Source organism: Penaeus vannamei, chromosome 22 (genome assembly GCF_042767895.1).
Source record: "Penaeus vannamei isolate JL-2024 chromosome 22, ASM4276789v1, whole genome shotgun sequence".
Lineage (NCBI taxonomy): Eukaryota > Metazoa > Arthropoda > Malacostraca > Decapoda > Penaeidae > Penaeus > Penaeus vannamei.
In genome coordinates, this window is record NC_091570.1 from 27,110,641 (window position 1) to 27,120,640 (window position 10,000).

General features: G+C 59.5%; 2 protein-coding genes across 2 annotated transcripts in view; both read left to right on the top strand.

Annotated features, from left to right (window-relative positions):
- The window catches only part of LOC138865748 (triadin-like), a 9,090-nt gene extending 4,943 nt beyond the window's left edge, over positions 1-4,147 (top strand). Inside the window, exons 8-12 of the mRNA XM_070137055.1 lie at positions 538-1,008; positions 2,261-2,377; positions 2,540-2,662; positions 3,101-3,211; positions 3,944-4,147. Of these exons, the coding sequence (XP_069993156.1) occupies positions 538-1,008; positions 2,261-2,377; positions 2,540-2,662; positions 3,101-3,211; positions 3,944-4,147 (1,026 nt within the window). The remainder of the gene's footprint in view (positions 1-537; positions 1,009-2,260; positions 2,378-2,539; positions 2,663-3,100; positions 3,212-3,943) is intronic.
- A 537-nt stretch (positions 4,148-4,684) lies between these two features.
- Positions 4,685-10,000, top strand: part of LOC138865749 (nestin-like) — a 6,642-nt gene continuing 1,326 nt past the window's right edge. Inside the window, exons 1-8 of the mRNA XM_070137056.1 lie at positions 4,685-4,798; positions 5,501-5,725; positions 5,993-6,115; positions 6,455-6,607; positions 6,794-6,949; positions 7,651-7,893; positions 9,047-9,199; positions 9,386-9,541. Coding sequence (XP_069993157.1) covers positions 4,685-4,798; positions 5,501-5,725; positions 5,993-6,115; positions 6,455-6,607; positions 6,794-6,949; positions 7,651-7,893; positions 9,047-9,199; positions 9,386-9,541 — 1,323 coding nt within the window. The remainder of the gene's footprint in view (positions 4,799-5,500; positions 5,726-5,992; positions 6,116-6,454; positions 6,608-6,793; positions 6,950-7,650; positions 7,894-9,046; positions 9,200-9,385; positions 9,542-10,000) is intronic.

Consider the following 10,000-nt stretch of genomic DNA (forward strand, 5'->3'; position numbering starts at 1 on the left):
TTCCAGGTAACCTCTTCTTTGGAGGTCGCCCTTGAGCCCGAGAAGGAGACCCAAGAAGTCCTCCAAGAACCCGAGAAGGAGACCCAGGAAGTCCCCCAAAAGCCCGAGAAGGAGACCCAAGAAGTCCCCCAAGAACCCTAGAAGGAGACCCAGGAAGTCCCCCAAGAGGCCGAGAAGGAGAACCAGGAAGTCCCCCAAGAGGCCGAGAAGGAGACCCAGGAAGTCCCCTAAGAGCCCGAAAAGGAGACCCAGGAAGTCCCCCAAGAGCCCGAGAAGGAGACCCAGGAAGTCCCCCAAGAGGCTGAGATGGAGACCCAGGAAGTCCTTCAATAGCCCGAGAAGGAGAGCCAGGAAGTCCCCCAAGAAGCCGAGAAGGAGACCCAGGAAGTCGCTGAAGAACCCGAGAAGGAGACCTTGGAAGTCGCCCAGGAGCCCGAGAAGGAGACCCAGCAAGTCCTCCAAGAGGCCGAGAAGGAGACCCAGAAAGTCGCCCAAGAGGCCGAGGAGACCCAGGAAGTCACCCTTGATCCCGAGAAGGAGACCCAGGAAGTCGCCCTTGAGCCCGAGAAGACGTTCCTCCACTGCGCTCCTCCCAGGACGAAGTGGAAGGTCTTAGAGGTCCACTTCCAGGTAACCTCTTCCTTGGTGGTCGCCCTTGAACCCGAGAAGGTGACCCAGGAAGTCCCCCAAGAACCCGAGAAGGAGACCCAGGAAGTCGCCCTCCAGCCCGAGAAGGAGACCCAGGAAGTCCCACAAGATCCCGAGAAGGAGACCCAGGAAGTCCTCCAAGAACCCGATGAGACCCAGGAAGTCCCCCAAGAGGCCGAAGAGGAGACCCAGGAAGTCCCCCAAGAGGCCGAAGAGGAGACCCAGGAAGTCCCCCAAGAGGACGAGGAGGAGACCCAGGAAGTCCCCCAAGAACCCAAGGAGGAGAGCCAGGAAGTCCCCCAGGAACCCGAGAAGGAGACCCAGGAAGTCCCCCAAGAGGCCGAGAAGGAGACCCAGGAAGTCCCCCAAGAACCCGAGAAGGAGACCCAGGTAGTCCCCCAAGAGCCCGAGTAGGAGACCAAGGAAATCGCCCAAGAGCCAGAGGAGGACACCCAGGAAGTCCCCAAAGTGGCCGAAAAGGAGACCCAAGAAGTCCCCCAAAAGCCCGAAAAGGAGACCCAGGAAGTCCCCCAAGAGCCCGAGAAGGAGACCCAGGAAGTCCCCCAAAAGGCCGAGAAGGAGACCCATGAGGTCCCCCAAGAGCCCGAGAAGGAGACCCAGGAAGTCCCCCAAGAACCCAGGACGAAGTGGAAGGTCTTCGAGGCCCATTTCCAAGTAACCTCTTCCTTGGAGGTCGCCCTTGACCCCGAGAAGCAGACCCAGGAAGGCCCCCAAGAACCCGAGAAGGAGACCCAAGAAGTCCCCCAAAAGGCCGAGAAGGAGACCCAGGAAGTCCCCCAAGAGGCCGAGAAGGAGACCCAGGAAGTCCCCAAAAGGCTGAGAAGGAGACCCAGGAAGTCCCCCAAAAGCCCGAGAAGGAGACCCAGTAAGTCTCCCAAGAGCCCGAGAAGGAGACCCAGGAAGTCCCCCAAGAACCCGAGAAGGAGACCCAGGAAGTCCCCCAAGAAGCCGAAAAGGAGACCCAGGAAGTCCCACAAGAGGCCGAGAAGGAGATCCAGAAAGTCCCCCAAGAGCCCGAGAAGGAGACCAAGGAAGTCCCCCAAGAGCCCGAGAAGGAGACCCAGAAAGTCGTCGAAGAGCCCGACAAGGAGATCCAGGAAGTCCCCCAAGAGGCCGAGAAGGAGACCCAGGAAGTCCCCCAAGAACCCGAGAAGGAGACCCAGGAAGTCGCCCAAGAGGCCGAGAAGGAGACCCAGGAAGTCGCCCAAGAGACCGAGGAGACCCAGGAAGTCGCCCTTGAGCCCGAGAAGGAGACCCAGGAAGTCGCCCTTGAGCCCGGGAAGACGTTCCTCCCAGGACGTATTGGAAGGTCTTCGAGGCCCACTTCCAGGTAACCTCTTCCTTGGACGTCGCCCTTGAGCCCGAGAAAGAGACCCAAGAAGTCCCCCAAGAACCCAAGAAGGAGACCCAGTAAGTCCCCCAAAAGCCCGAGAAGGAGACCCTGGAAGTCCCCCAAGAACCCTAGAAGGAGACCCAGGAAGTCCCTCAAGAAGCCGAGCAGGAGACCCAGGAAGTCCCCCAAGAGACCGAGAAGGAGACCCAGGAAGTCCCCTAAGAGCCCGAGAAGGAGACCCAGGAAGTCACCCAAGAGCCCGAGAAGGAGACCCAGGAAGTCCCCCAAGAGGCCGAGAAGGAGACCCAGGAAGTCCCTCAAGAGCCCGATAAGGAGAGCCAGGAAGTCCCCCAAAAAGCCGAGAAGGAGACCCAGGTAGTCCCCAAAGAGCCCGAGAAGGAGATCCATGAAGTCCCCCAAGAGGCCGAGAAGGAGACCCAGTAAGTCCCCAAAGAGGCCGAGAAGGAGACCCAGAAAGTCGCCCAAGAGGCCGAGGAGACCATGGAAGTCGCCCTTGATCCCGAGAAGGAGACCCAGGAAGTTGCCCTTGAGCCCGAGAAGACGTTCCTCCACTGCGCTCCTCCCAGGACGAAGTGGAAGGTCTTCGAGGTCGACTTCCAGGTAACCTCTTCCTTGGAGGTCGCCCTTGAACCCGAGAATGTGACCCAGGAAGTCCCCTAAGATCCCGAGAAGGAGACCCAGGAAGTCCCCCAAGAACCCGAGAAGGAGACCCAAGAAGTCCCACAAGATCCCGAGAAGGAGACCCAGGAAGTCCTCCAAGAACCCGAGAAGGAGACCCAGGAAGTCACCCAAGAGGCCAAAGAGGAGACCCAGGAAGTCCCCCAAAAGGCCGAGGAAGAGACCCAGGAAGTCGCCCAAGAGGCCGAGGATGAGACCCAGGAAGTCGCCCAAGAGGCCGAGGAGGAGACCCAGGAAGTCGCCCAAGAGTCCGAGTAGGAGACCAAGGAAGTCGCCCAAGAGCCCGGGTAGGAGACCCAGGAAGTCGCCCAAGAGCCCGAGTAGGAGACCCAGGAAGTCGCCCAAGAGCCAGAGGAGGACACCCAGGAAGTCGCCCAAGACCCCGAGGAGGACACCCAGGAAGTCGCCCAAGAGGCCGAGGAGACCCAGGAAGTCGCCCTTGAGCCCGAAAAGACGTTCCACTGCGTTCCTCCCAGGACGAAGTGGAAGGTCTTCGAGGTCCACTTCCAGGTAACCTCTTCCTTGGAGGTCGCCCTTGAACCCGAGAAGGAGACCCAGGAAGTCGCCCTCGAGCCCGAGAAAGAGACCCAGGAAGTCGCCGAAGAGCCTGAGAAGGAGACCCAGGAAGTCGCAGAAGAGCCCGAGAAGGGGAACCAGGAAGTCGCCAGGGAGCTCGAGAAGGAGACCCAGGAAGTCGCCGAAGAGCCCGAGAAGAAGACTCAGGAAGTCGCCGAAGAGCCCAAGAAGGAGACCCAGGAAGTCGCCCAAGAGCCCGAGAAGGAGACCCAGGAAGTCGCCCAAAAGCCCGAGAAGGAGACCCAGGAAGTCGCCCTCGAACCCGAGAAGGAGATCCAGGAAGTTGCAGAAGAGCCCGAGAAGGAGACCCAGGAAGTCGCCCAACAGACCGAGAAGGAGACCCAGGAATTCGACGAAGAGCCCGAGAAGGAGACCCAGGAAGTCGCCAGGGAGCTCGAAAAGGAGGCCCAGGAAGTCAACGAAGAGCCCGAGGAGACCCAGGGAGTCCCTCTGGAGCCCGAGAAGGAGACCCAGGAAGTCGCCCAAGAGCCCGAGAAGGAGACCCAGGAAGTCGCCGAAGAGCCCGAGAATGAGACCCAGGAAGTCGCCGAAGAGACCGAGACGAAGAACCAAGAAGTCCCCCAAGAAGTCACCGAAGAGCCCGAGAAGGAGACCCAGGAAGTCGCCGAAGAGCCCGAGAAGGAGACCCAGGAAGACGCCGAAAAGCCCAAGAAGGAGACCCAGGAAGTCGCCGAAGAGCTCGAGAAGGAGACCCAGGAAGTCGCCGACGACCCCGATAAGGAGGCCAAGGAAGCTATTGCCTTCATCGTCGATGCAGGTAAAGGGGTGGATGAGGCCGAAAGTATAAATACGTTGAAGGACATCAAAGACCTGTTAGAGCTCCAAAAACATCGCCGGGAAAAGAACTGAGGGTGAGTTGTGCTCAAAGTGTTGGATAAGTTCAAAGCTAAGGATCTCGTGAAGGACATCAAAAACCATGTTGTCTCTAAGACCCAGGAAGTCACCCAGGAGCCCGAGAAGGAGACCCAGGAAGTCGCCGAAGAGCCCGAGAAGGAGACCCAGGAATTCGCCGGAGAGCCCGAGAAGGAGACCCAGGAAGTCGCCGAAGAGCCCGAGAAGGAGACCCAGGAAGACGCCGAAGAGCCCGAGAAGGAGATCCAGGAAGAAGCCGAAGAGCCCGAGAAGGAGACCCAGAAAGACGCCGAAGAGCCCGAGAAGGAGACCCAGGAAGTCGCCCTTGAGCCCGAGAAGGAGAACCAGGAAGTCGCCGAAGAGCCCGAGAAGGAGACCTTGGAAGTCGCCGAAGAGCCCGAGAAGGAGACCCAGGAAGTCGCCGAAGAGCCCAAGAAGGACCCCCAGGAAGTCGCCAAGGAGCCCGAGAAGGAGACCCAGGAAGTCGCCCAAGAGCCCGAGAAGGAGACCCAGGAAGTCGCCCAGGAGCCCGAGATGAAGAACCAGGAAGTCGCCCAGGAGCCCGAGCAGGACACACAGGAAGTCACCATCGAGCCCGAGAAGGAGACCCAGGAAGTCGCCCAGGACCCCGAGATGAAGAACCAGGAAGTCGCCCAGGAGCCCGAGAAGGAGACCTAGAAAGTCGCCGAAGAGCCTGAGAAGGAGACCCAGGAAGTCGCCGAAGAGCCCGAGAAAAAGACCCAGGAAGTCCCCCAGGAGCCTAAGAAGGAGACCCAGGAAGTCGCCCAGGAGCCCGAGAAGGAGACCCAGGAAGACGCCCAAGAGCCCGAGAAGGAGACCCAGGAAGTCGCTCTCGAGCCCGAGGAGACCCAGGAAGTCGCAGAAGAGCCCGAGAAGGAGACCCAGGAAGTCGCCGAAGAGCCCGAGAAGGAGACCCAGGAAGTCGCCGAAGAGCCCGAGAAGGAGACCCAGGAAGTCGCCACGGAGCTCGAAAAGGAGACCCAGGAAGTCAACGAAGAGCCCGAGAATGAGACCCAGGAAGTCGCCGAAAAGCCCGAGAAGGAGACCCAGGGAGTCGCCCAGGAGCCCGAGAAGGAGACCCAGGCAGTCCCCCTCGAGCCCGAGAAGGAGACCTAGGAAGTCGCTAAAGAGCACGAGAAGGAGACCCAGGAAGTCGCCCAAAAGCCCGAGAATGAGACCCAGGAAGTCGCCGAAGAGCCTGAGACGAAGAACCAGGAAGTCCCCCAAGAGCCCGAGAAGGAGACCCAGGAAGTCGCCGAAGAGCCCGAGAAGGAGACCCAGGAAGTCGCCGAAGAGCCCGAGAAAGAGACCCAGGAAGACGCCGAAAAGCCCGAGAAGGAGACCCAGGAAGTCGCCGAAGAGCCCGAGAAGGAGCTTGCCGACGAACCTGAGAAGGAGACCCAGGAAGTCGCCGACGACCCCGATAAGGAGGCCAAGGAAGTTGTGAAGGACATCAAAAACTATGTTGTCTCTAAGACCAAAGACGTCGCCCAGGAGCCCGAGAAGGAGACCGAGGAAGTCGCCGAAGAGCCCGAGAAGGAGACCCACGAATTTGCCGAAGAGCCCGAGAAGGAGACCCAGGAAGTCGCCGAAGAGCCCGAGAAGGAGACCCAGGAAGATGCCGAAGAGCCCGAGAAGGAGACCCAGGAAGACGCCGAAGAGCCCGAGGAGACCCAGGAAGTCGCCCAAGAGGCCGAGGAGGAGACCCAGGAAGTCACCCTCGAGCCCGAGAAGGAGACCCAGGAAGTCACCCTCGAGCCTGAGAAGGAGACCCAGGAAGTCGCCCAGGAGCCCGAGAAGGAGAACCAGGAAGTCGCCCAGGAGCCCGAGAAGGAGACCCAGGAAGTCACCCTCGAGCCCGAGAAGGAGACCTTGGAAGTCGCCGAGAAGCCCGAGAAGGAGACCCAGGAAGTCGCCGAAGAGCCCGAGAAGGAGACCCAGGAAGTCGCCCAGGAGCCCAAGAAGGAGACCCAGGAAGTCACCCTCGAGCCCGAGGAGACCCAGGAAGTCGCCCAGGAGCCCGAGAAGGAGAACCAGGAAGTCGCCCAGGAGCCCGAGAAGGAGACCCAGGAAGTCGCCCAAGAGCCCGAGAAGGAGACCCAGGAAGTCCCCGAAGTGCCCGAGAAGGAGACCCAGGAAGTCGCCGAAAAGCCCGAGAAGGAGACCCAGGAAGTCGCCGAAGAGCCCGAGACGGAGAACCAGGAAGTCCCCCAAGAGCCCGAGAAGGAGACCTAGGAAGTCGCCGAAGAGCCCGAGAAAGAGACCCAGGAAGACGCCGAAAAGCCCGAGAAGGAGACCCAGGAAGTCGCCGAAGAGCCCGAGAAGGAGATCCAGGAATTTGCCGACGAACCTGAGAAGGAGACCCAGGAAGTCGCCGACGACCCCGATAAGGAGGCCAAGGAGGCTATTGCCTTCATCGTCGATGCAGTTAAAGGGGTGGATGGGGCCAAAAGTATAAATACGTTGAAGGACATCAAAGACCTCTTGTTAGAGCTCCAAAAACATCGCCGGGAAAAAAATTGAGGGCGAGTTGTGCTCAAAGTGTTGGATAAGTTCAAAGCTAAGGATCTCGCGAAGGACATCAAAAACTATGTTGTCTCTAAGACCAAAGAAGTCACCTAGGAGACCGAGAAGATCTTGGAAGTCGCCGAAGAGCCTGAAAAGGAGACCCAGGAATTCGCCGGAGAGCCCGAAAAGGAGACCCAGGAAGTCGCCGAAGAGCCCGAGAATGAGATCCAGGAAGACGCCGAAGACCCCGAGAATGAGATCCAGGAAGACGCCGAAGAGCCAGAGAGGAGACCCAGAAAGACGCCGAAGAACCCGAGAAGGAGACCAAGGAAGTCGCCGAAGAGCCCGAGAAGGAGACCCAGGAAGTCGCCGAAGAACCCGAGAAGGAGACCTTGGAAGTCGCCCAGGAGCCCGAGAAGGAGACCCAGGAAGTCACCCTCGAGCCCGAGAAGGAGACCCAGGAAGTCGCCCAGAAGCCCGAGAAGGAGAACCAGGAAGTCGCCCAGGAGCCCGAGAAGGAGACCCAGGAAGTCACCCTCGAGCCCGAGAAGGAGACCCAGGAAGTCGCCGAAAAGCCCGAGAAGGAGACCCAGGAAGTCGCCCAGGAGCCCGAGAAGGAGAACAAGGAAGTCGCCCAGGAGCCCGAGACGGAGACCCAGGAAGACGCCCAGGAGCCCGAGACGGAGACCCAGGAAGTCGCCCAGGAGCCCAAGACGGAGACCTAGGAAGTCCCCCAAAAGCCCGAGATGGAGACCCAGGAAGTCCACCAAGAGCCCGAGAAGGAGACCCAGGAAGTCCCCGAAGTGCCCGAGAAGGAGACCCAGGAAGTCGCCGAAAAGCCCGAGAAGGAGACCCAGGAAGTCGTCGAAGAGCCCGAGACGGAGAACCAGGAAGTCCCCCAAGAGCCCGAGAAGGAGACCTAGGAAGTGGCCGAAGAGCCCGAGAAAGAGACCCAGGAAGACGCCGAAAAGCCCGAGAAGGAGACCCAGGAAGTCGCCGAAGAGCTCGAGAAGGAGACCCAGGAACTTGCCGACGAACCTGAGAAGGAGACCCAGGAAGTCGCTGACGACCTCGATAAGGAGGCCAAGGAGGCTATTGCCTTCATCGTCGATGCAGTTAAAGGGGTGGATGAGGCCGAAAGTATAAATACGTTGAAGGACATCAAAGACCTGCTGTTAGAGCTCCAAAAATATCGCCGGGGAAAAAAATTGAGGGCGAGTTGTGCTCAAAGTGTTGGATAGGTTCAAAACTATGGATCTCGCGAAGGACAACATAAACTATGTTGTCTCTAAGACCAAAGAAGTCACCCAGGAGCCCGAGAAGATCTTGGAAGTCGCCGAAGAGCCCGAGAAGGAGACCCAGGAATTCGACGAAGAGCCCGAGAAGGAGACCCAGGAAGTCGCCGAAGAGCCCGAGAAGGAGACCCAGGAAGACGCCGAAGACCCCGAGAAGGAGATCCAGGAAGACGCCAAAGAGCCCGAGAAGGAGACACAGAAAGACGCCGAAGAACCCGAGAAGGAGACCCAGGAAGTCGCCGAAGAGCCCGAGAAGAAGACCCAGGAAGTCGCCGAAGAACCCGAGAAGGAGACCTTGGAAGTCGCCCAGGAGCCCGAGAAGGAGACCCAGGAAGTCACCCTCGAGCCCGAGAAGGAGACCTAGGAAGTCGACCAGAAGCCCGAGAAGGAGAACTAGAAAGTCGCCCAGGAACCCGAGAAGGAGACCCAGGAAATCGCCGAAGAGCCCGAGAAGGAGACCCAGGAAGTCGCCGAAGAGCCCGAGAAGGAGACCCAGGAATTCGCCCAGGAGCCCGAGAAGGAGACCCAGGAAGTCGCCCAGGAGCCCGAGAAGGAGACCCAGGAAGTCACCCTCGAGCCCGAGAAGGAGACCCAGGAAGTCGCCGAAAAGCCCGAGAAGGAGAACCAGGAAGTCGCCCAGGAGCCCGAGACGGAGACCCAGGAAGTCGCCCAGGAACCCGAGACGGAGACCGAGGAAGACGCCCAGGAGCCCGAGACGGAGACCCAGGAAGTCGCCCAGGAGCCCAAGACGGAGACCTAGGAAATCCCCCAAGAGCCCGAGACGGAGACCCAAGAAGTCCACCAAGAGCCCGAGAAGGAGAACCAGGAAGTCGCCCAGGAGCCCGAGAAGGAGACCCAGGAAGTCGCCCAAGAGCCCGAGAAGGAGACCCAGGAAGTCCCCGAAGTGCCCGAGAAGGAGACCCAGGAAGTCGCCGAAAAGCCCGAGAAGGAGACCCAGGAAGTCGCCGAAGAGCCCGAGACGGAGAACCAGGAAGTCCCCCAAGAGCCCGAGAAGGAGACCTAGGAAGTCGCCGAAGAGCCCGAGAAAGAGACCCAGGAAGACGCCGAAAAGCCCGAGAAGGAGACCCAGGAAGTCGCCGAAGAGCCCGAGAAGGAGATCCAGGAATTTGCCGACGAACCTGAGAAGGAGACCCAGGAAGTCGCCGACGACCCCGATAAGGAGGCCAAGGAGGCTATTGCCTTCATCGTCGATGCAGTTAAAGGGGTGGATGGGGCCAAAAGTATAAATACGTTGAAGGACATCAAAGACCTCTTGTTAGAGCTCCAAAAACATCGCCGGGAAAAAAATTGAGGGCGAGTTGTGCTCAAAGTGTTGGATAAGTTCAAAGCTAAGGATCTCGCGAAGGACATCAAAAACTATGTTGTCTCTAAGACCAAAGAAGTCACCTAGGAGCCCGAGAAGATCTTGGAAGTCGCCGAAGAGCCTGAAAAGGAGACCCAGGAATTCGCCGGAGAGCCCGAAAAGGAGACCCAGGAAGTCGCCGAAGAGCCCGAGAATGAGATCCAGGAAGACGCCGAAGACCCCGAGAATGAGATCCAGGAAGACGCCGAAGAGCCAGAGAGGAGACCCAGAAAGACGCCGAAGAACCCGAGAAGGAGACCAAGGAAGTCGCCGAAGAGCCCGAGAAGGAGACCCAGGAAGTCGCCGAAGAACCCGAGAAGGAGACCTTGGAAGTCGCCCAGGAGCCCGAGAAGGAGACCCAGGAAGTCACCCTCGAGCCCGAGAAGGAGACCCAGGAAGTCGCCCAGAAGCCCGAGAAGGAGAACCAGGAAGTCGCCCAGGAGCCCGAGAAGGAGACCCAGGAAGTCACCCTCGAGCCCGAGAAGGAGACCCAGGAAGTCGCCGAAAAGCCCGAGAAGGAGACCCAGGAAGTCGCCCAGGAGCCCGAGAAGGAGAACAAGGAAGTCGCCCAGGAGCCCGAGACGGAGACCCAGGAAGACGCCCAGGAGCCCGAGACGGAGACCCAGGAAGTCGCCCAGGAGCCCAAGACGGAGACCTAGGAAG